The sequence below is a fragment of the Canis lupus genome, chromosome 23, assembly GCF_048164855.1.
Source record: "Canis lupus baileyi chromosome 23, mCanLup2.hap1, whole genome shotgun sequence".
Taxonomy (NCBI): Eukaryota; Metazoa; Chordata; class Mammalia; order Carnivora; family Canidae; genus Canis; species Canis lupus.
The window spans coordinates 31,010,461-31,036,044 of NC_132860.1; the positions used below are offsets into that span (position 1 = coordinate 31,010,461).

At 40.8% G+C, this 25,584-nt stretch overlaps 1 protein-coding gene and 1 long non-coding RNA gene across 10 annotated transcripts in view; one reads left to right on the top strand and one right to left on the bottom strand.

Moving 5' to 3' along the window:
* Positions 1-19,408, bottom strand: part of ALG8 (ALG8 alpha-1,3-glucosyltransferase) — a 27,414-nt gene extending 8,006 nt beyond the window's left edge. For 5 of the 9 annotated variants that reach the window (XM_072794787.1, XM_072794783.1, XM_072794781.1 and 2 more), the window contains exons 1-8: positions 19,250-19,407; positions 15,279-15,357; positions 9,812-10,005; positions 7,616-7,725; positions 6,075-6,142; positions 2,938-3,064; positions 2,584-2,687; positions 1,633-1,753 (exon numbers count right to left, since the gene is read on the bottom strand). In XM_072794787.1, the coding sequence (XP_072650888.1) occupies positions 1,633-1,753; positions 2,584-2,687; positions 2,938-3,064; positions 6,075-6,142; positions 7,616-7,725; positions 9,812-10,005; positions 15,279-15,357; positions 19,250-19,344 (898 nt within the window). In that variant the 5' untranslated portion in view covers positions 19,345-19,407. Of the gene's footprint in view, positions 1-1,632; positions 1,754-2,583; positions 2,688-2,937; positions 3,065-4,757; positions 4,871-6,074; positions 6,143-7,615; positions 7,726-9,811; positions 10,006-15,278; positions 15,358-17,023; positions 18,801-19,249 lie in introns of those variants that run through there. The other 4 variants (XM_072794786.1, XM_072794784.1, XM_072794789.1 and 1 more) reach the window with 4 other exon arrangements.
* On the top strand, positions 3,596-19,079 carry LOC140615060 (uncharacterized). The gene is made up of 3 exons (XR_012015733.1): positions 3,596-4,623; positions 10,989-11,054; positions 18,746-19,079. It is a non-coding gene; the product is annotated as an uncharacterized lncRNA (long non-coding RNA).
* Positions 19,409-25,584: the final 6,176 nt, after the last annotated feature.

A 25,584-nucleotide genomic window follows, 5' to 3' on the forward strand; every position in this document is an offset into this window, starting at 1 on the left:
CTCTTTCCTTTTCTCTTCAGTCTGATGATTCACTCTTAAAGCTAGTAATGATTTCCCTGCCACTGACTTTCCAGGTAAGACATCTCTGAGGAGACGGATAAATAAGATAATATACAGGGTAGCTTCCTGAGTCAGACAAGGAAAGTGGCCCTTGAATCTCATAACCATGCTGGTTGTTTAAGGTTTCTGAAATATAAATGTTAAGAAATTCCTTGTAAGGATCCATGAACATCAAGGCTGGATTCATAGTGGGTGAGGGAGAACATCACATTATGATTTCCTACAAGTATGCACCAAAAATAGTAAGAGCAGCTATTATGTGCCAAGAGTTTTGTAGCCATTACTTTCAGGCCCCTAAGGCACAGAGGGATGTGTAAGTTGTCCAAAGTCACACAAGGGATAAGTGGTAGAATTAAACCCAGGTCTGTCTGGCTCCAAAGCCCCTGCTACCAACAACCCGGTATTTCTTTATTATTGTGTGTTTCTTACAACATGCTGCACGGGTACAGTCACTTATATTAGCCCTTTATTATAATTGCTAGAAGATCAAGTGACTTGATCAATGCCACAGAGCCATTAATTTATGCAGGTGGACCTCCAACCAAGTCATCAGACTCTAGATCAGGGGTTGGCAAAGTCTAGCTTGAGGGCCAAATCCCCAGCCTGTGAGCAATCCCCTCATTCTGGTATAGCCCTAAAGCTACAAAGAGTTTTTTATATTTTCCAAAGTTATAAAGCAAACAAACAAAAACACTATGTGGTCTGCAAAGCCTAAGCTATTTACTATCTGGCCCATTAGAGACAGAATTTGCAGACCTTTCTTTCTCTTGATCCCACCATTTCCCATCAAGTTAGGCTATATTCACAAACTACTGAGAATTATTCCAGAATGAATTATTTTCAGTAGGATGATCTCAAGATATATATATATTTTTATCACTACCCAAACTTTTTTTTTTTTAAAGATTTTATTTATTTATTCATGAGAGACACAGAGAGAGGCAGAAACATAGGCAGAGGGAGAAGCAGGCTCCATGCAGGGAGCCCGATGTGGGACTCGATCCCCAAACTGGGATCATGCACTGAACCACTGAGCCACCCAGGCTAGACTACGTTTCCCTGCTGAATACTGTCTTTTATTTATTTTTTATTTTTATTTTTATTTTTTTTTAAACTTATGATAGTCACAGAGAGAGAGAGAGAGAGAGAGAGAGAGAGAGGCAGAGACATAGGCAGAGGGAGAAGCAGGCTCCATGCACCGGGAGCCCGACGTGGGATTCGATCCCGGGTCTCCAGGATCGCGCCCTGGGCCAAAGGCAGGTGCCAAACCACTGCACCACCCAGGGATCCCTGAATACTGTCTTAAGGCAAAAATTACTTTGAGAATGTCTAAATATTTTATATTTTCCCCCAGGAAAGGATCAACAAGCTCACGGCCACAGACAGCTTTCGTAAGGAGCACAGACAGTTTGCCTACTGCACTGAAGCCTGAGTTCCTAGAGCTGAAAGCTGGAATTTATGGCTAGACAAATAGTTCAGGCCCATTCAAAGCACAAAGCACTGTTTTCCATTTCTCAATGTGACTCATCCTTTCCAAATTCATCATCTAAGTAAGAAGGCTTGCTACTATACCGATGACGGAGAGCACTTTGTCCAAAGCATTGTACAAAGCCCAGAAGTTTGGAGCCCAATATGCATGGCAGAGGCCCCTCTTGAAAGGGAAGAGTCGAGACAAGACTTGAGGCAGTTGGTTCTGTAGAAAAGAGATTCAACAGTGATGATCAATCTTTTCCAGATTCGAAAAGAAAACTAAACAACAACAACAAAACAATAAGAGAACTAAGGAACTATCTGTGACGTGGTGTGTGGAAAGTTTTAAGTTGCAGTCTTTGTTCCTTTGAGTAGTTGTGTGATCCTGAGCAACTGTCACAAACTCCTCTTGTCTAACCTTCTCATCTGTTAGGGGGACAAGATACACTGAATACCAGTCCAGTACTGTTATGGGAGAAGTATAATAAGAGAAGAATTTATGAGGTGCAAAGGAGGACAAAGAGTGCAGCTTATTCAAGTCTACTGAAGAGAAGGTGGCCCCAAGGAAGACTTTACAAAAGATGTGATGCTTTTCAGTTTTAGCCGGAATTAAAATTAATTACTTGAATTCAGGGTGTGGGAAGAAGGGAAAAAATATCTATTGAACATGTGTAATATTTTAGGTACTTTGAATGTTTGCTGTCAGTGATTGACTGTGAAAGCACCCTGAGTACTGATTTGGGGGTTACAAATAAATTATAGTAGGTAGGCAAATTAGCAAATATGGAAATCTGTGAAAAGTGATCATCGATTCTGTGTGTGCCTGTGTGTGCAAGACATGAGTAAAACATATAAATATACACATACATGTTTGAATATTAACAAAAATGTCAGAAAGAATACCATCCTATCTTTGGGGAGTCACACTGGGGAAGACTAAGAAAAAGGTAGTTTTGTTTATTTTATACATTCTTGGTTTTATTATTTTTTCTAAACAACAATATCAGCAACAACAAAAAACACATATTACTTTATTAAGAAAATAAGACTTACCAAGGCTAGAAAAGGACCCAACGAAAGAGCAGAAACTAGGAAAACAATTAGTCCCAGGGAAATAAGACGGATAAAGCTGAAACTGTTCCATCGGATGGACCCATCTACAGAAAAGGAACATTACCATTACTCTAGGAGTATGGAAAACCATAACTTATACAATGTGCTAAAACCAGAAGTGTCCCCTGATAGTACGCTAATATCTACTATGTGGCAAGGGCACAGAAAAGTCAGAATGGGCAAAGGGTTTGTAGGATCAATAGCTGAGAGGTATGTATAAAATCTTCTCATGAAGCAAGCTACCAAGTCAAGCAAAAATAAAATAAAGGTTTTGGTATTATCACTGAAACTTACCTGGTTTATTTGCAGTGAAACAGTAAGACCGCAGCAGGTATATACCATAAGCTGGTGCTACATAGAGGTAGATGTGCTTGAAATGTAGAAGAACAGCAAAGAGCAATGCTCCTTCCATATGCCTTTTCTAGGAGATTTAAAAGGGAAACATTACTTTAAAATTCAGGGTAGGGATCCCTGGGTGGCGCAGCGGTTTAGCGCCTGCCTTTGGCCCAGGGTGTGATCCTGGAGACCCAGGATCGAATCCCACATCAGGCTCCCGGTGCACGGAGCCTGCTTCTTCCTCTGCCTGTGTCTCTGCCTGTCTCTCTCACTGTGTGCCTATCATAAATAAAAAATAAAATAAAATAAAATAAAATAAAAAATTAAAAAAAAAAAAAAATAAATAAAATTCAGGGTAAACTAAATGTAGTAATACAGTATCCTGATTGGATCTTGGAATAGAAAAAAGAACATTAGTGGAAAAACTGGTGAAATCTGCACCAATGTCAGTTTTTCAGTCTTTGTTTTTTTAAAAAGTTTTAATTCTAATGCCAGTTAGTTAACATACAGTGTTGTATTAGTTTCAGGTGTGTAGCATGGTTTCTTAGTCTTGATGAAAGTATCATAGTTTTTTTTTTTTTTTTTAAGATTTCATTTATTTATTCATGAGCATACACAGAAAGGAGAGAGAGAGAGGCAGAGACACAGGCAGAGGGAGAAGCAGGCTCCCTGCAGGGAGCCCGATGAGGGACTCGTTCCCAGGTCTCCAGGATCACACTCTAGGCCGAAGGCAGCGCTAAACCGCTGAGCCACCAGAGCTGCCCAGTATCATAGTTTTATAGAAGACGGTAACATTAGGGGAAAATGGGTGAGGGGTACAGGAACTCTGCACTATCTTTGCAACTTTTCCATAAATCTAAAACTATTTATAAAAATTAAATCCCTGGCAGCACCGGTGGCTTGGCGGTTTAGCGCCTGCCTTCAGCCCAGGACGTGATCCTGGAGTCCCAGGATCAAGTCCCACATCAGGCTCCCTGCATGGAGCCTGCTTCTCCCTCTGCCTGTGTCTCTGCCTCTGTGTCTCTCATGAATAAATAAATAAAATCTTAAAAAAAAATTAAATTCCTTAAAAAAACCCACTGGAGATCGGTTACATGACAATGTGAATATACTTAACAATACTAGACTATACACTCAAAAATGGTTAAGATAGTTAATTTTATGTGTATTTTACTGTAATTAAAAATACATATTTTAAAACATATATTCTGAACTAGTTAATGAAATACTATGTCTGGGATGTGTGTATGTGCATGTATGTAGATCACTGTAGTATTTTCTCTACTTTTGTATATGATTTAAGTTTGCTATAATAAAACATTTTTAAAATTCAGGCAAATATTCTACATGCAAGCTAAGATGAAAACAGGCAAGTGATTCATTAGTTTTTATACTGAGCCTAGTTCATTTCTGCAAAAAGTATTTACTCAATACTAAGCTTGATGCTGAGATACAGGACACATCATAACAACACATTACAAATTCTCTTTAAAGATCTACAGCCCAGAGAATTCAATCACCCTTCCCGCCTTTACAGTTTTACAACAGCTGGAGCTGATTTCCATGGAGGAGCTGGGAATGAGGGTACGAAAGAATATATATGATGTTATGCTACCAGAGAACCATTTAAATCTGCTGTTACAGGTAAGGAAACATATAGTACTATCAGGCTGAAGGCACCAAGTACAGTACTTGACCCTACTAAAGGTAATCTGATTTAAAGCAAACAAAAAAAAATCCCAAGTTGACTTAACTAAATAAATCTGAATTCTACCTACCTCACAGGAATCTGGGGATCAAATGAGATAATGTTCCTGTGGTCCAGCAAGGAAACTGCCAAAGGGACCATGAAATGCCAAGTTCCTTCTCTCACTGTCTCATTGGGTGTGGTCTAGAATAGATGAATGAGGAATGATGAGGAAAGAGAATGGGGGGTTTCAGATCTCTTGTCACCCATTTTATAATTTATTTGAGATTCAGAGAAAGTCTAGCTGGTTCTATAGCTAACTTTTATTCAACAATCATTGAATGCCAATTACGTTCTAAGTACTATGTGGCTTTTTATGGTTAGAAGAAAAAAACTAGACATTTATAGTTGACAAAGAACTTTAAAACAAATTATCAAATTTGATCTTTCCAAAGTCCTTGTGAGGTAGGAAGCCCCATTTTAAGTAGGCTCTGCACCCACTATAGAGCCCAACGCAAGGCTTGAACTCACAACCCTTAGATCAAGACCTGAGCTGAGATCAAGAGTTGGATGCTCACAACCAACTGAGCCACCCAGGAGCCCAAGTAGGAAGTCCCATTTTACAAATAAGAATGTAACAAATGGTACACTTCATTTTATAGATGCAAAAACTGAGGCTGAGGGGTTAAATGATTTGCTTGGGTTAATGGTTCCCAAACATGACTGTGAATCAAAATTCTCTGTAGAGCCTGAAACCCTGATGCTAAGGATTCTGAGCCAGCATACAGAGGGGTGCCCCAGAAATCCGAACTTCTGATTTCTTCCTCTACAAAGAGGAGGGTAATAATTACAACTTCACAGAATAGTTGTGAGGTTTACAATACAATACAGTAATTACAACTTCACAGAGTAGTTGTGAGGTTTACTCAATATTATATATAATATAATGTACCTAACCCAAAGTAGCCAGTGCATTTGTGTGAGCACTGAGTCATAGTTTATTAGGGTCAGTCAGGATTTCAACTCAAGTCTTCTGATTTCAAATCCCATGCTTTCTGTCACCATGCTACCTGCTTCTGATGGTAAAACCCTACCATCAGTTATTACATGGTAAAAACTAAAGATTTCATTGTAGATAAATGATTTGAACCAAATACAGCACCTCAAGTATATTTCAGGCCGGCCACCCTCTAACAAGTTTTTAGAGTCTACACATAAAAAGAAGAAAGTTATTATCAAAAGAGAAGACAGGATTTGAGAGAAACACTCAATGCAAGTGTCTACAGTGCTTGGCAATTCAAAACAGTTGGTCAAATAAGTCTGCCTATCACTCATTATACTGCTGCCTTTATAAGCACCAACCAAGACCTAAGGGGAAAAAAATCTCATCAGCCTATTTTGTATTTACCTGAAACAATCGTGCAATGGAGAGTAACATTAATCCAAATAAAAAACCATTGTACTGGAAATGAATATCTGGACTTAGGTTAAGGAAAGACAACAGAGGATATCAAATTTTAATTGAACTGTGTTAGCAGACTGGGTATAAAAATGTAAACGCTTTCCTAATGAGAAAACTAAAGACAAAAATATTCCTCCCAGTTTGGACGTCTCATAAATGTGTTTTCTGTAAACAGAATCAAATCAGACAAACTCTATTAAAGTGTATATATTGTCAAGGATTATTATAGGGCATAAAAAAATTGTGTTTAAGAAGAAAACCAGGAAACTTTCCCATGTTTTTTTCTACCTTAAAGACCCAGCAGCTATGGGGCAAATCTTTTGGTTTTGTTTTTTAGATTAAGGGATGAGAAGGTGGGCAGCCCTGGTAGTGCAGCGGTTTGGCGCCGCCTGCAGCCTGGGGTGTGATCCTGGGGACCTGGAATCGAGTCCCACGTCGGGCTCCCTGCGTGGAACCTGCTTGTGTCTCTGCCTCTCTCTCTGTGTGTCTATGAATAAATAAATAAAATCTTTTGAAAAAAAAAAAAAGGGATGAGAAGGTAAGGGACCTAACAGCTACTTAAGGCCACTAGCATGTAGCACCTTGTATAGAGTATCAATACACAATCTTACTTAGTAAGCCTCACAATGAACCTGTGAGGAAGTTAGAGCTCAGAGCCATTAATCCACATGTGGCCTAAAGCTACTGCAATGCCATAGCTAAGAGATGAGGCCAGGTCAGACTTCAACCAAAGTCTGGGTGTTTTCCTCATACGTGGTTACCTTTATGAAAATTGTGAATATTAGGCTTTTACCATTGAGATTTTCACTCAAATCTTCTGGATTTAAGAACTTTGCCTGTTGGGCAGCCTGGGTAGCTCAGTGGTTTAGTGCCACCTTTGGCCCAGAGCGTAATCTGGAGACCCAGGATCGAGTCCTACGTCAGGCTCCCTGCATGGAGCCTGCTTCTCCCTCTGCCTGTGTCTCTGCTTCTCTCTCTCTGTGTCTCTCCTGAATAAATAAATTATATATATATATATATATATATATATATATATATATATATATATATATATAAACTTTTTTTTTTTTTAAAAAAAGAACTTTGCCTGTTAATTTGTGGTAAGACAAGATGGTGGAAAAGCATGAAGGCCTATCTGTTCCCACAAACAACACTAAGGTAGGCTGTTTCCTAGGAAAGGTATTTAGAATAACATATTATAAAACTATTTAAGATATATGATTAAAGACAGTTAACAAACCCCAGCATACTGCTTAACTTACTAGTGCTTTAACTGGTTCTTGAACATCATTAACTTTTCAGAGACAAAATGCGCTAACAATCAGTCTGGTATAGTTGGAGAACCCGAAGAAACCACAGTTTGGGGAACCCACTGACCCATTTTCAATAGCAGCTCACATTTCAGAATCATCATTGTAGAAATAATCTTATACTTAATATATATAACAGAATAAGTAAGAGAATAGTACAGAAAATGTTAAGGATACGGTCCACAATTAACAACCCGAAGTTCCACAGCAATAACACTGATAGGATAAACTTTGGCTTCTCTGTAAGTTCTTTACCTGCTTTTTTCCCATCAATGCATTTACAGCACCTATACAGCAGGAAGGAAGCAGAAATAACTTTCATCTTCATTAGAATATCACAAGACTAGTACAGAGTATACTCTGATACACTCAGATCCATTTTATTAGCTGTTCCTGATAAACTATCCAGGCTGTTCTTGACTGTTTACAAAGGTGACAGCAGAAACAAAGAACTCAGGGACAGTTCCATGTCTCTTTCTCAGCTATGATGATTTGAAACAAAGTCTTCATTTAATAAAATGAAAAATTAAAAAACAACCACCATAAACTCAATTTTATTTTGAAAATTGAGGATTTTGAAAATTGAGAGGGCACACACTGTATCAGCCTTGAGTAAAAAATGCAGACCATATCTGAGACTAATATAACAACATAACACTGTATGTCAACTATATTTAAAGAAAAAGCATACTGAGATGATACAGCACTCTAAATTATATATCATACCAGCCAAATTAAAAATAGAGCTATGAGGGACGCCTGGGTGGCTCAGCAGTTGAGCGTCTGCCTTTGGCTCAGGGTGGGATCGAGTCTCACATCGGGCTCCCTGCATGGAGCCTGCCTCTCCCTCTGCCTCTCTCTCTCTCTCTGTGTCTCTCATGAGTAAATAAATAAAATCTTAAAAAACAAAAAGGTGACAAAAAATTATTGTCCTATCTTTATTTTACAAAAATTATATTCAGATACAGAAGAGAGGGTGAAATAATATGTATCAAAATATTGATAGTGATAGCTTTGAGTGGAAAAGTATGGGTAATTTTTTACTTTATGTGTATATGTCATTTTCTGTTTTCCAAAATTTTGACACAGCTGTATAATCCTATAAAAAGATTCTTAAAAATGTGTTTCACTTGAATATTGGCAAATCCTAAAAACAGGAATCTAAGCCAAAAGAAATAGACAATAAAGATGCAGTGAAAAGGGGATTACCAAAAGGTAACCTGCTTTTCCTCCATGGAGCCTGTTCCCTCATCAAGAGAGACAGTAACCTTACAGGATAATTGAGAAAATTAAGTAAGTTACTATCTATAGTTGGTGTCTGATTCTGGGAGCTGGCACATAAGGTCTCAACAATTTATATCTTAACTGCTCCCTCAACATTGCAAATGAAAATAAATTCTACTCCCTCCTCTTTCTGCCTATATATATGTTCTCCCTGGGAGCTTGAATTCAAATGTTTTGAGTTTAAAGGCATATATTACAAATAGCCTTCCCTTCCAACTCTTCCTAGGTCACAAACAGATTGAAAGTGAGGGGTCAAACAGGAAATACTCCATGATAAAGAGCAGAGGTTAAAGCATTCCCACGGGAATTCTTTCCTGAATGGGGCAAGGGTTCAGGGCCTCAAAAGAGAAATGATCCATTTGTGATAAGGCTCACTGAAGGGACATAGTTAGTGCTCTGTCACAACTGTACCTGCAGGAGTAAGGACAGAATAGAAACTAACATTAACTGAGAACTTACTACCTGGAAGTCACTGTACAAGATGTTGTATATACGTGTATTCAAGTAAAAATTAACTTATAACAGAAGATTCAAAACATAAAAATATAAAATATAAACATAACTTAAAATTAGCAAAGGGTCTTCATGAAGGAAAGAATCCAGAAACAACAAATAAAAATACTCAGTAAGATTTCCTGAGTTTACTAGAATGGAAATTCCACTGGCAGTCAGCACAATGCATGTGTGTGTGCTGTATGTATGGATGTATATCCTAAAGAGTAGGGTATGTCACAGAAGACTCTGGGGGCCGGCCACAAAAACGGAAGGAAAAGCATACAGAGCCATTCTACGCAGGAGAAATGGAGACAGAACTCTATTTGGGACCACTTTCACAATGTTCACAATTTCTTGTTTCACCTCGGTCTTGTAATTCTACCTTAACCCACATTTTCTTCCACAAGATTCAGTGAGACTGTTTACTGTAATTACTCACTCTATCATTTAAAACATAAATACAGAGTTCGAGACTGTTCTAGCAGTTGCAATTATATGAACTTACTTTTCCCCAAATGAGGAACCAGTTAATGCTACTTAATACTATATTATGTCCTCAACACCTTCCATATAAAATGACATTCTCAGACTTACTCGTGGACAGCATACACAAAGAGTGCATCTGTAAAGATGACAGAAAATCTCTGGAAAAGCAAGGTCCTTGAGCTGGAGTAATTCAGATTATGGATATTCAGCATCTCTTGATCAAAATATTTGGCAACATGTGATAAGGCATATTCAAACCATGCAAAAAATGGAGGGTAATCCAAGGTCCACTCTGAAGTTGCCTGTGGTAAAAATCAAAGATAGAACATGTCCTAAATAACTCAATAAACAAAGTGGATATAAAGATTAAAAATCTTCATTCTCTAGTCTTTAAGAAAACACATGAAATGAAATCCCGTTTAAGATATGACCTATGGTGCATGACTGGCTCAGTTGGAAGAACATGTGACTCTTGATTTGGGGGTTGTGAGTTTGAGCCCCATGTTTGGGTTGGAGATTACCCCAAATAAATAAACAACAACAAAAAAAATGACCTAAATTAATAGAGTAATTCCTATGGAAGACTGAGCAGAACACCAACCACACCTGGTTCCTAAGTTATTTAATATGGTCTTCAATTTTTTTTAAAAGATTTATTTATTTATGAGAGAGAGAGAGAGAGGCAGAGACACAGGAGGAGGGAGAAGCAGGCTCCATGCTGGGAGCCGGACATGGAACTCGATCCAGGGACTCCAGGATCGCGCCCTGGGCCAAAGGTGGCGCTAAACCACTGAGCCACCCAGGGATCCCCTAATATGGTCTTCAATTTCCTTAACTAGAATCAACAATATTTCAAAAGGAAATTAATGAAACTTGCAGTAATAAACTTGGTTTTGATACAATGCTGCTTATCTAAATATAAAAAGGGAGCTATAGCATAACAAATGATTCACTAGCTTGGGTTCAAGTTCTAACTCAGACTCAATTTTCCTATTTGTAAAATATATATTGTAAGGGTTAGTTGATATAATACATATGAAATACAGTTATAAATGGCAAAATGAAAGACAAATGCTAGGGGCAGCCTGGGTGGCTCAACAGTTTAGCGCCGCCTTCGGCCCAGGGCATGATCCTGGAGACCCAGGATCGAGTTCCGCATCGGGCTCCCGACATGGAGCCTGCTTCTCCCTCTACCTGTGTCTCTGTCTCTCTCATGAATAAATAAATAAAATCTTAAAAAAAAAAAAAAAGAAAGACAAATGCTATTTACCTTTTGTTCCAATAGGTTATGAGATACTGAAGTTAAGAGAGCAAAAGCCACTCTTTGCCATTTCTGTATTCTGAACATTTAGTAAGTACCTGGTATATTATTAATCATTAGTTAAGTGAATGACAGTTACTAACAAGTAAATATAAATGCAGATCATATGAAATGTAGAGTATATGAAAATGAAGTATGTAATTTCAGGATATTATTTTTTTAGATTTCTCTAAGTCTGTTTCCTCATCCAAACAACAGAGTAGTAGTACATACTTTATGGGTTATTTATTAAATTTTATATACATATACAAAATACTGTTTATATAGCATTGAACCAGTATCAATAAACATTATTTACTACCACTTAAAAAATCATTATTCTCACCATAGACTGTCCCTGAAACTAAACTTGGACCTTGCACCTCTAAGAGCTCAGACCTAATAATCTCCCTATTCTGTGTTTGTTGCTCCTTTCAATGGAAAAGCCCTCTCCTTCTGGAATTGCACTGAGGGTTCACTGGGTACTAACTGGGTGCCCACAGGACTACTATTTAGGGTCATTCTGTGGTATAAAATGAGGTAATAGGGGCTCAGACAAACTATTTGTCAGCTCTTTGTTAATGGTAAGGATAAATGACAACTTTAGGTCCAGATCAGATGTAGCCTAGCTACTCCCCCTGCAGGTATAAAAATGTAGAAGCCTTAGAAGAGGCAAACCCAGAGGCTCTCCTAGGGCACTCAAGCTAAGAACATACCCATTAAGCTTTCCCTCACAAGAAGTTTCCTTCCCTAATTCCAAGTTTCCAATGTGGACTGTGAACAAGATGAGCTATTAAACTGTAGATAGAGGGATCCCTGGGTGGCGCAGCGGTTTAGCACCTGCCTTTGGCCCAGGGCGCGATCCTGGAGACCCGGGATCGAATCCCACGTCGGGCTCCCGGTGCATGGAGCCTGCTTCTCCCTCTGCCTGTGTCTCTGCCTCTCTCTCTCTCTCTCTCTGTGTGTGTGTGACTATCATAAATAAATTAAAAAAAAAAATAAACTGTAGATAGAAAAATTAGAAATTCTATTTTTTAATCTCATCCTTTTTAGTGCCTATTTTTAACAGTATATTAATAAAGCAGTATTTGCATAATTTATAAATAAACTCACATTTAATAGCAAATGATCAACAATGTTTTCTTACTACGGTATAGATACTTAAGAAACGAGTTTAGAAATTAAAACTCCATGTAATTCCAAGGAAGTCATTATTAACTTTGACTTCAATAACATCTGCAGTTCCCAGCTACAGTTTTCCATGTTAGAGTTCACTCTATGCTTAAAAAGCTATTTACCCTATAGAACATCTATGAGGTTTTCTCTTACTTTATCTTATTCATACGTTTATTACTTTAAAATAAGGACCAGGAAGCACAGAAAAAAATTGGGAGGGACAAGTGCTGCCTGGGAGGTTGTCTTTTTTCCAAAACAAAGTATCCTTGTCCTTTCTTAGCTATTCTCAATCCCACATCACTCAGAGGCTCTCTATATGCTGTCCTTATTCCCTAAAGACTTTCCAAATCATTCTTTTTTAAAAGATTTTATTTATTTATTCATGAGAGACACACACAGAGAGAGGCAGAGACACAGGCAGAGGGAGAAGCAGGCTCCATGCAGGGAGCCTGATGTGGGACTCGATCCTGGGTCTCCAGGATCACGCCCCAGCCTGAAGGTGGTGCTAAACCGCTGAGCCACCGGGGCTGCCTAAGACTTTCCAAATCTAACCCAGAAGGTTCTCTTGATCTCAAGGATTTCCATCTGGGGCCATTTTTTTTACTTAAAGAGCTTGGAAGCCTGTGAAGCTACTAGCTATCATTTTCTCCCAAGTGAACAGTTCCGTCATTTAACTAATACCGGCTAGAGCTGGAACTCAGAACTGGGGTCTCCTGACTCCAAATCCATTAGCTCAGTAAGCCACTACAACAGAGCTGTAGAAATCAAGATGGAGTCACTCACGTCAAGCAAGGACTCATGTACAGCAGTGTGGTAGCAGCCAAGGGCGTTACAGCTCAGACCAGATATCATGAAACCAGCACAGACTGACGACAGCCAGAACTGATAACCAGCAGAACCAGAAGAAGCCTGCAAAGACCCAAGACTGATTAGACTCCTTTAAAGGGGGATGACTTTTGCTGCAAATTGTCACTCTCCAGAGGTTGAATGCAGTGAAAAGGTCAGCGTCTGAAGAGCCTAACAGTTTGCTGAAAAAGTCATCCCCCTTTAAAGGAGTCTAATCAGTCTTGGGTCTTTGCAGGCTTCTTCTGGTTCTGCTGGTTATCAGTTCTGGCTGTCGTCAGTCTGTGCTGGTTTCATGATATCTGGTCTGAGCTGTAACGCCCTTGGCTGCTACCACACTGCTGTACATGAGGGACTCTTATCTTGCTCTCTCCAAGAGCTGTATCTTCAAATACAGAAACATCCAACCTCTTCATACGAAGATTCAAAACAACTGTGTTCATTCTGTAAATATTTACTATGGGTATTTTGGGTGTCTTTCCCAATCAGTTAACCAATCAATTTAAGCAAAGCCAGAGCAGAAAGGCAGGTTAGAAGTCACAGTTAAGCAGTCCACTGTTCACATGTTTACTCCCTTTAGTATGACAGAGAGACCCTTCCAGACCTGACTGAATGTACCTCTTCAGCCTTATCTCCTACTGTGAGCCTCTTCTCACATGTAGTCAAGCCTTGCCCAGAACTGAGTTTTACTCCTTGTTGGCTTTTGTTGTTATTTTTGAGGAGAGCAGAAAGAACAAAGTAGTATACCATTACTAGAACATCTTTTTTTTTTTTTTTAATTAAAGTGAGCTCTACACCCAATGTGGGGCTTGAACTCACAACCCCAAGATCAAGACTCACATGCTCTAGTGACTGAGCCAGCCAGGGCTCCAAGGATATCTTTTACATAAGCCTCTTTTATCCAAAATAAACTGATAAAGAAAACAGCTCTGGCCTACATAGAGTTTTAGGAGTCCTAAAATAACAGATAGTAGTGAAAGTTATAGGAGTAAATGAGAAAGAACATCCAGAAAACTACAGAATTAAAAACACAAGGACCACAAAGAGAACCCTAGAAGAGTATCAGCTGTTGGAAGGGTGTGCAGGTGAGGGAGAGCTGGCAAAGGAAACAAAGAGGAAATGGTCAGAAAGAGAGGGGAGACAGGAGCTGCCTTTTCATTTACAGTCTAAGAGTCATTATATGAATAATGCCAATTATTAACCCTTAATAATGTTTACTGAGCACTTCTGTTCTAAGCACTGTGCTAAGTACTATAAGCATTATATTCACTTCACTCTAATACTTATTATCATTAATAGTTAGGTGTGTTGAGGCTTTGAGAACTCAAGCTTGGGCATTAAGTGGCAGCGCTGCAAGTCACACAGACACAGTCTGAAATAAAAAGCCCAAACTCTTGACCACTATGCCACATATAATGTCTTTTAATTGGTCTGCATACATGCAAACTGAAATACTTTAAAGTAAACGCTTTATTTTAAAGTAATTGCTTACCGATTCTTAATATTCCCATCACAAATTTATATATAAGAAGGAACTTGGTCCTTCAGGTCATTGTTCTTAAGCTATTAAGGATTGTTCTGATCTGGCCAAAAAAACCCCCTTCAAAGCAAGAACAAATTCACAGAAAGCTTTAGATTGTCTTAAAAAAAAAAAAATCTCCCTGCAGCAGAGTGCTGTTTTTGACGAAGACACTTCTGAAGTGATGTCTGTTTTTCATGAAATACCATTTGCAGCTTAGTAATTCATACCAGAAACAAAAATACATAGGTTTTATAAATAATAGAAGAGAATGCTTTATATTACCAGAAGCCTGCATATCACATTTGACTATTCCTTTTCTCATAAATCACTAAATATAGGGAATAGGATCTTAGAAATAATTCATTCCAAATCCTTATGTGCCAGATGAGAAACTAAGGCTCAGAGAAATGAAATATATTTTCTGTGCTATGGCAGAGCCAGGCCTAGAATCCAATTTTTCCTCTTAATCCCAAATTCTTTCAAAAAGAGTGTGGCGAATATTATAATTCCCAATTTATAGTTTGGGAAACTCACTTTGAAGTAATAGGATTCCCTAATAGTGCCAGAGGACAGAATGGAGTAAAAAAGACAATTTTTATGAAGATTAATTAGACTTATAATTACATGGAAAACTTTTTCTCCTGGAAAACTGTTTTAACATCAGTAGTATTTATATGATATCACATTATCACCATAATAGATAAGCCACCGAAAAAGTGAAAATTAAAACTTACCTCATAATACCACTGTGATATTGGCAAACTGTGAGTGATAGCAAGCCAGTTTCGGTGTACTTCAAAATCTGTGGAATGGCTATTCAAAACAATCGGATGAGTGAAATGAGATTTTGTCACATTTATTAATTTTACATTTCTTTTTTTTTTTAAACAGTAGATACCACACCTGGTGTAGTGCCCAGCTGGAGGCTTAAACTCATGACCGTGAGATCAAGACCCCAGCTGAGATTAAAATTTGGATACTCAACCGGCTGAGCCACCCAGGGGCCCCTCCATTTCACATTTCTAAAATTATACTTTTAAATGGACAAACACTCCTGTATAGTGATATTCATGATCCTATAAAAACACAAACAGGCATTACATAATCCTGAAACACTGTACTTATCTGGCCTTCTGGAAAAGTTGGGGATCTATATAAAAGTGAAAAGGTTCTTAGAGTTATCTGAAGGGCTGACCAAAAGTCCTACTTAAACAACAGAAGTCCTCTGGCTATTCTTGCTCAGAAGTAACTTACTCTTGCTCATAAAGAATTCTTTCTTTTTTTTTAATTTTTATTTATTTATGATAGTCACACACAGAGAGAGAGAGAGGCAGAGACACAGGCAGAGGGAGAAGCAGGCTCCACCCGCCGGGAGCCCGATGTGGGATTCGATCCCGGGTTTCCAGGATCGCGCCCCGGGCCAAAGGCAGGCGCCAAACCGCTGCGCCACCCAGGGATCCCTCATAAAGAATTCTAACAAAATTCATTATCTGGAAAATGCTTCACACACCAACTAGATCTTCAGGGATAAGTAGGAGTTCATCAGAAAGCAAAGGTGGAAAAGGCTCCTGCCATGCCTTTCCCATGTCTCCAAATTCCTCACTATACATAAATATAGTCAAGCATCTCCACTGCAGGGAAAGAAACAGGTTCTCTTCTACCCTTGTAAATTCTGTAACTGGCCAAAGAATTAAACTGCCATAAAACAGATTAATAGGAGAAAAAAAAAAAAAGCCAATTTTAAGAATACATGTATATATGAAAGCCCCAAAAGAACAGAGAAAGATAGGAGATTTAGAAGGCAGCCAAATGATTGAGGCTTATATACCACCCTAAGCTGAGGAAAGGGATAGGGGCCTGGGCTTTCCAATGGGGATACGGCAATTTACTAGAGCCAGAAGAGGATGTTTGGTGCACAAAGGTTGCCCTCCCAGCAGATTAGTCTCTCAGGTGAAAAAGGGATCTCTGGTAACAGCTCCTTTCCCAATACAGGCCCCCTTGCTACTGTAAATTTTATTTTATTTTTTTCTTTCTTTCTTTCTTTATGATAGTCACACACAGAGAGAGAGAGAGAGAGAGAGAGAGAGAGAGAGGCAGAGACACAGGCAGAGGGAGAAGCAGGCTCCATACACCAGGAGCCCAACGTGGGATTCGATCCCGGGTCTCCAGGATCGCGCCCTGGGCCAAAGGCAGGCGTCAAACCGCTGCGCCACCCAGGGATCCCCTAAATTTTCTTTATAAAAGGGCAACTTCTACTCTGCTTTCAGAGATTTTCCTGTGTCTGCAGTTTCTCCAAATAATCAGCCCCCAATAATCCTTAGGCCAAAGAGCCTTATTTTGGGGTGGAATATTCTATACCCTTTTCCCTCTTTAGAATAATTTTTTTCTGTTTGTCCACTGCTGTACTTCCCCTCCACATCTTGAAGAGCCCCTGATACGTGGATGGGCTCAATACATTCTTGCTAAGTTAACTACTCACCAAAGTCAACTATGAATTCCACAGCAAAACCCGATGAACACTTCTCAATGTTTTATACAATCTTTCCAGTGACAACTCTCCTGAGTTTCCTAGCCAACCCCTTCTATGTCTGTTCCATGGCTTTCCATTTCAGTATTCACCAGGTAAATGCTGGTGTTCCCGTAAGTTTAGTTCTTGGTCCTCTTTTTATGGAACTTACTCCGCTCTGGATGATCTTATTCATACTTATTGCGTCCATTATCAACTGTACAATGACTCCCATACCACAATACAAGTTTGATCTCTTTTCTGAGTTCTAGAGACAGACATCCCCAAATTTCTGCTGACACTGAAATTTTCTACAGATGCCTCAAAATCACAATTCAAAATTGATAGCCACGACTTAGCAATTCCATTTCTAAGTATATACAGTACTCAACAGAAATGCATTTACCCATGTTTATCAAAAGATATGTACTGGGCCTATCTTCAGGCCTTCAACTACATGTCAATTCCTCAGAGGCTTTCCCTGACACCCAATCTAAAGTAAGTCCCCCGGGTTAGTCCCCTTATAGAATCCCATTCTTTTCCTTCGTAATGCTTTTAACACAAGTATAGTTATGTAATTACATATTTGTGTTGATTTGTGTCTGGAACTGTTATCCCACAAAACTACACTCTTACAGGGTTAGTGATCATATCCATTCTGTCCTCCCCTGTATTGCCTACCCACAATACCTGGTATGTAAAAAGCAGTTAACACTTTGCTGACTATATTTACATTTATCCTGTAGCTTCCCTCTCACATCCCCGGGTTTTACAGTTTGAGAAGCAGAGCATTAACTACAACTACATACATTCTTAATCCTGGACCAAAGAAACAACCCTGAAGACCCATCTCTAGGCTTAAGTAACTAAAGCAAAAAACATCACTTTATATGCAAAAATTCCCTTTCACTCTGATTTGAAAGGAATTTCTCACATTTTAGAAGGGTTTTTCCAATTTGCCTTTAAAATGGAAAGAAGTTTATTTCCTTTCAGTGATGCAGAAAGTTTGGCCAACTCCTCCTTTTCCTAAGTGTAAGTCTAAACCTACACACACTTCATTGCTTATATAAGTACATATACACATCAGTGTGGATGCACACTCTATACATACAACTCTTCCTTCCATACCCAACAGGTTATCACCAAGAACTGAAGCAAACATTATCAGTAAACCAAAACCTGGGAAAGGGTAGGGAGACCTAGAGGAAGGGCGAAATCACTGCATAAGATTTAGGAAGGAAGAACAGATGGTGGAAGCTAATATTAACAAATATTGAGTTCCCGCAGAATACGCATTACTTGGTGGTTGCTTCCTCACTGGTTTCCATGCTTTCAGACTTGCCCCTCCATTTTTCAAATGGCCTAACCTTGTGTGATCTGGCCACTGCCCACCTCATCCTGTGCCACTCTCCTCCTGCCATATTGCTCTTCAGCAACAATGGGCACTTGCTGTTCCCAGAACGCTGAGTTCTTTCCTACCACAAAGGCCTCCTTCACGTTTATTCTCTCCTGTGACTGAGCTGTTTTACATTGCTTCCTTCATCCTTCGAATTTTAACTTAAACATCACCTCCTCAAGGAGAAAAGACCCGCAGTGACTCTATTTCCTTCACAGATCCTAACACTATCGTTTCTGTCCATCTGCCCCCACGAATTCTATCGAGGGCAGAACCCGGAAACGTCTTTCTCCTCACAGCACCTCCAGGACTTGGTGGCTCGCCACCGGGCCACTGCGAACTACCGCTGAGTGAACGACGGAGGTGGGTGTCCTTAACCTTAACCTGCACACTAAGATGAGGACCCAAGGCTTAGAAACGCCGAAGCCAGCGACCAGGGCTGTGATCTAGTTCTCAGGTCGAGCGACGATCAATCCGGGCGGCTCAGCGGTTTGGCGCCGCCTTCGGCCCAGGGCGTGACCCCGGAGACCCGGGATCGGGTCCCGCGTCGGGCTTCCTGCGTGGAGCCTGCTTCTCCCTCTGCCTGTGTCTTGCCTGTGTCTTGCCTCTCTCTCTCTCTCTCTCTCTCTCAGTGTCTGTCATGAATAAATAAATAAAATCTTTAAAAAAAAAAAAAAAGGTAACGATCAATCCGCGGCATGGGAAGCACAGCGCCCGACTTCCAAGCCCCCTTTCCTCCTCCCACCCACGGGCGTCCACGCTCCTCATTCCCGCTCTGACCAACCGCGGCGCGGGTCCCTTACTAGGTGGGGATGAGAAGGCATTTGAGGAGAGTCACCCCGAGCGCCAGAGCCGAGAACCAATTTCCACCACACGCCGCCACTCCGGGGGCAGCCATTGCCGCAGCGTCGCGCGCTTCGAACCAATCGGATCCGCATCCGGGCTCCCGCGCATGCGGGGAGGGCCTTCTGAGCCGGCGCCGGCCGCTCCGCGCATGCGCTGAGCCAGTCCGCCCGTGGGACGGCGGAGCTCTGGCGTTTAAATCTCCTGCTGGCCCGTTTTCCCCCCCCCCCCACTGTCCAGCGTCTCGCTGGGGCTCGGCTTGGAAGGGCTGCGTCTGCGCAGGTCTCTTAGGATGGCAGGCTAAGTTTCGTCAGCTACTTCATACTTCCTCTGGAATAGTTGCTGCACACGCCTGCTCTGGCGTTTCCTGCATGTGCCTTGCAGCATGGGGTACCCAGGCGTTGGGGTACCCAGGCGAGGGAGAAGTGGAGGAGACGGCGCTGGGACCCAAGAGTTACAGGAGACGAAAGCACCTGAGAGTTCTGGAGGTGCCTAATCCGGCACCAGAACGGAGACAATGATGGGAGCTAAGATACAGAGGTGAAAACGTCTGGTGCTTCTAGGACTCAGAGCTAGGCTCTTGGTGCAGCACCTGCCCGACGGGGACCCATCCATTCTGGAGGCAGGCTTGAGTCTCGGGCCTGTCACACAGTGTATACATAACTTGGGGATCTTGTAAAGATTCAGGTTCTGATTCAGGAGGCCTAACAAACTCTTAGATCGTGCCAGTGCTGCTGGTGCATGGGCCCTAAGGGCCAACGCGGAGGGATGGACTTAGTCTGCATGATGCACCGTCTGATCTTGGACACGACTAATCTCTCCAAGCCTCGGTTTCCTTTTCTGTAAATAGGAGATAAAAAATGGTATCTACCTCATAAGGTGGTTGTGAGGATTAAATGAGAGTGCACATAAATAGCTTGATAGGATGCCGGGACAGAAGAGAGATTCAATAAATAATGTTTCGGAGAAGCTAAGTCATCCTTTTCGGGCTGAAAGATGGACAGCATAGCATGTAGGGGACACTCAACTCTCTTCACAGGAGCTTATGCCCTCTTACATCTTCAAATACTACCCATCTAAATATGACACTAAAATGTATATCTCAAGCCCAGCCCTCTTCTTGTACCTCCAGACCCTTATATGCATCTAACTGATCTCTCTTAGATGTTTTTTTTTTAGATTATTTATTTATTTATTCATGAGAGACACAGAGAGAGAGGCAGAGACACAGACAGAGGGAGAAGCAGGCTCCTCAGGGGGAGCCTGATGCAGGACTCACTCAATCCCAGGACCTCGGGATCATGCCCTGAGCTGAAGGCAGATGCTCAACTGCTGACCCCCCCGGGTGCCATCTCTTAGTTGTTTTAAAGGCAACTTGCATTTTCCTATTCTTGTTGTAACACATTCCCACAAACAAAGTGTAAGCTTAAAACAGTAAAAATTTATACTCTTACAGTTCTGGAGTTCAGAAGTCTTAAATCAGTCTCAGTAGGCTAAAGTCATGATGTCATTAGGTTTTGTTCCTTCTGGAGACTCTGAGGGGAGAATCTGTTTTCTTTCTCAGCTTCTAGAAGTTGTCTGCATTCCCTGGCCCTTTCCTTACATAACTGTAACCTCTTCATTCTATTGTCACATCTATTGCTTTTCTGGAGTCATGTCTCCCTGTGTGTCCCTCTTATAAGGACATATGTGATTCAATCTAGGGCTCCCTGGATAATCCAAGATAATCTCCCCATCCCAATATGTAATCATTACTGCAAAGTCACTTTTTTCCATATACAGTAATATTCACAGGTTCCAGGGATTCAGTTTATCATCTGCCTCAAGCTCAATAAATCTCACACTGAACTCATGATGTTGCAATGAAATCCACTATCCAATTGTTCACCTCTCTAACCCTGTACCTGCAAACTCACTGTGAACTGACTATCTCAACCTCCATGCCCAATCCCCTTCTCCCTTTTCCACTTTTTCTAAAGAGAATGGAAAAGTTAAATAGTTGATCTTTCAGCTTCTCTGGAAGCTAGGCCTGATGACACAGTTCTGTCTGGGAAGACCAGCAGGAATCTGCTGGGGGTAAGGGATGGTTTGGGAAAGGTTTTCCTGTTTAAAGAGACAGTTGTCTTGAATTTGATTTGATGGCTAAGAAGTGCTTTCAAATCATTACACCGGGGGGGGGGGGAGGATATTGGGGGTATTGGAGGAAGTTTTCAGTTAGCCATTACTACTCCTCAGATGAACTACATTGGCTACATACTGCCACTGCACAAGAAGTGATTTCAAAGCAGAGGGCCAACCTGAAATTGTTCTAGTATATTATTCAGCAATACCAGGTTTCTCCACCTGCTTGTTCCTTACCCTCCCCTAATGCCTCAGCAAGCTGGATGTTGAGTGAGCTGCCTTTTATCCCTCACCAGCTTTATGTATTAAATCCCATCAGTCTTTTCCTATACTCAGCTCTCAAGCAGCTGTGTGTGTGTGTGTGTGCATGTGCACACATACATCCTGCATGCAAGTGCACATACTACTTACACTACAAGTGCACTACTTCCTTAACCAGGTTTATTGTCTATGAAATTTTCTGAAAAGTTCTGTAGGATTTCATTTTTTTCTTTTTGTTTTATATATAGTGAGAATCTTAAGCAGGCTCCACACCGATCTCACAACCCTGAGATCATGACCTGAGCTGGAATCAAGAGTTGGACGCTTAACTGACTGCGCCACCCAGGTGCCTCATCTGCAGGATTTCTGAGGGAACTGAGGACCCCATGTCGTATTCTTGGTAAAGTTTCAGTCACAGCTGCTTCTCCCTGTTTGGGAGAGAACAACTTGAGCTACCTATCATGAGTCCTCAGAGGCAAGAGTTTGTGAGAGCTAGATGATTAGTTTTCATTTATTCTTAGTTCATTGATATCACTGAGCCACTGTGCCAACAACCTATATTTTTGAGATCTGAAGGGTATCCAGTGGGTTGTTTCCTGTAATGGATTTTGTTGCTGCTGCCAGGATCCCCATTTCAGTCATCTTTGCTTTTAGGGGTTCTGGTATAACTTAAAGGCAAAAACAGGTATAACGCACAAAATTTTAGAATATTTGATTGGAGCCCAGCTCCATGTGAACTAGGATGTGATTAATAACAATTATTCAACTATTAGCGTACATTTACCTATGCCAAACAATGAGCTAAATGTGACACAAAAGACATCTCATTTATGTAAACATTATGGGCAGACAACTTTGGACAGTTTGAGAAACTTGCTCAGGTGGGGCACCTGGCTGGCTCAATCTGTAGAGCATGAAACTCTTGATCTCAGTGTTGTAAGTTTGAGCTCCACATTGGGTATAGATATTACTTAAAAATAAAATCTTAAAAAACAAGAAGCAAAATTTATTTGGGTATCCATGGCTGGTGGGTGATGGAGCTGGAATTCACACCAGTCCATCTGGTGTTGGTACCTGCATTCTTAAGCACTGTGCTACTTTTCTCTCCTAGCTGCCAATTTGATATTTTGAAGAATTATATAGGGAAGAGAAAAAAATCTCTTCTGTACTAGCCCCTAGTGTTTTGACCTTGACTTGGAAGTGTTTGCCATGGGGTCTCTTCCAACATTGTCTTCATGAGTGTTCCATGCTTTGTGGCACTCTGTCCATAAGCCCAGAAGAATCCAGATGTCATTGAGCATCTTGATGTTTGGATCCTTTCCCTTATCAACATCAGAAGATGAGACCAATATTAATATTATATTAATATTTACCTTGGATATCAAGTGGCAGAAAGATGAAAGCAGACTATCATAAGAGCATAAGGATTGCTGATTGTCACCAGGTGACCTGATTTCATTGAAAGAAAACATTTATGATGTTTTATGAACAATAACATTGTTTAATGTTGGCACACAATGGAGGACATGTGACTCCAATCCCCAGCCACTGAAGACAGAAGTCCAGAATAGCCTCCTAATTCTTTTTTTTTTCAAAGAGGTCTTTTTTGACCATACTATTTATTTAGCCTCCCAATTCTGATTAAAGCCTTAAAACATTTGTCTTAGCCTAGATTCTCCTGAAAGCAGAGCTTGAGACAGATCTATATGTGAGGAGTTTAATTTGATATGGTTATGCTCCTGGAAACTTGAGCAAAGGAAATAGAATGAAACAGAGCAAATACAAGGATGAGTTGTTGACTTACTACCTTTAAGGGCAACTGGTTTCTCAAATATGGGAGACCTTCTGAGAAGCTCTGTGAAATGCATTTAAAGACCATCTTTAAAAAAAAAAAAAGACCATCTTGCTCAGGGAAGAAAGAGAAATATTTATCCATTTATCTCCCATTGGTCAAGAGTGGCCCTATGGAACATCTAGGTGCCTTGTAAATGACTGTTAAGTGAACTCCCATATTTATCCCTTGTGGCAACTCAAAGGGGCTGGGAGGCTGGAAATGAGAGGTGTGTGGTGGGCCTGGGCCAGGCACTGTGAGGTTGCATCTGTGTGAAGGTAGACATTGTGCACAATGGCTGGATTAAGAAATGAGACACAGCACCCCCCCCCCCCCGCCCAATCTAGCACCATTCAGGCACACTTTATGCCTTCCTCTAGGTCAAGTGGATCATTTTGGGTGGAGTCCTTTTGGGTGGCTGCTGGCTGCAATCACTTGATAACCTAAGAGAATTAGTGAAACAAGTCTCAATTCCTGTGGCTGCAGTTGGTCCCAAAGCTGTAACTTCAGATACAGAGACATATATATATACTGACTCTCACAGGTCTATTATCCACATATCTCTTCCCCAGATTTCTTTAATCCAATCTTCCAATATTGTTTCTTCCAAGTCTCTAACCACCCACTTCAAGTCATTTACTATTGCTCAGGAGAAATGTAGAACTGTACCTCAGGCTACTTTTCTGTCCTCCTAAAGTGATTAATCAAGAATATTATTGATTGTAGGGGTTCCTGGGTGTCTCAGTGGTTGAGTATCTGCCTTTGCCTCAGGTCATGATTCCAGGGTCCTGGGATGGAGTCCTGCATTGGGCTTCCTGTAAGAAGCTGGCTTCTCCTTCTGCCTATGTCCCTTGGTAAGATTTTCCCTTAACCACTAACCTTTACAGTCATCCCTGAGTCATGAGGCAGCTGTCCGTTTTTGACTAGTACCAACAAGTTGCACCAACCCATCTCTCAAATAGGTTTGAATTTTTTCCTTCTCTGTCAATATGTTATGTGGGCTGACCCCCCTCTCCACAAAGGCTATATAAGTATGAGTTCAGGAAGAGATGTTAGTACATTAGAGGTAAGTGACATGGGAATCTGAGCCTATTGTAACTATGCTTTCTGGACCTGTTTGGGCCCAATACCAAGTGTGCCACTTCCAACCTACAGTGGATTGCTGTTGCAGTCCTTATGGCTTGGTGGATCTGATAATACTCATAATGGGCAGCTCCAATTGTATAGTAACTTGATGTATTAGTTTCCTGTGACTGCTGTAACAAATTTACCACAAACTCAGTGGCTTAAAACCATGGAAATGCATTGTCTCACGATTCTGGAGACCAGAAGTTCAAAATCAGTTTCATTGGGCTGAAATCAAGGTCTCAACAGGCTATGCTCCCTCTGGAGGCTCAAGGGGAAAAATCTGTTCCCTGCCTCTTTAGCCTCTGGTGCCTGCTAGCATTTCTTGACTTGTGGATGCATTATTTCAGTCTCTGCCTCCATGGTCACATGCCTTCTTTCCTTCTCTGCATGTCAGGTCTCTTTCTGCTTCTCTCTCATAAGGATACATGTGATTGCATTTAGGGTCCACTTGAATAGCCTAGAATAATCTCCCCCATATCAACATGCTTTTTTAAAAAGATTTTATTTTTTTCATGAGAGACACACAGAGAGAGGCAGAGGCATAGGCAGAGGGAGAAGCAGGCCCCCTATAGGGAGCCTTATGTGGGACTCAATCCCAGGACCCTGGGATCACAACCTGAGCCAAAGGCATATGTTCAACCACTGAGCCACTCGGGTACCCCGAGATGCATAACTTAATCACATTTGAAAACTCTGTTTTGCCATGTAAGGTGGAATTCACAGGTTCCAGGGAATAAGACATAGATATCTTTTGGGAGTCCACTATTCCAATAGTTCCAATAGTCCACTATTCAGCCTACCAAATATGGTATCCCATGGTATGGTATCCCAAGCAATTACTCTCTACTATGGCCCTGTAGCATGCCACAATCTGTTTTTAAATGATGAGTGGCTCTCCACCACAGAAGGCATGGTCTTGCCCCAGAACTCTAAGCCTGCAACTCTCTTTATAGA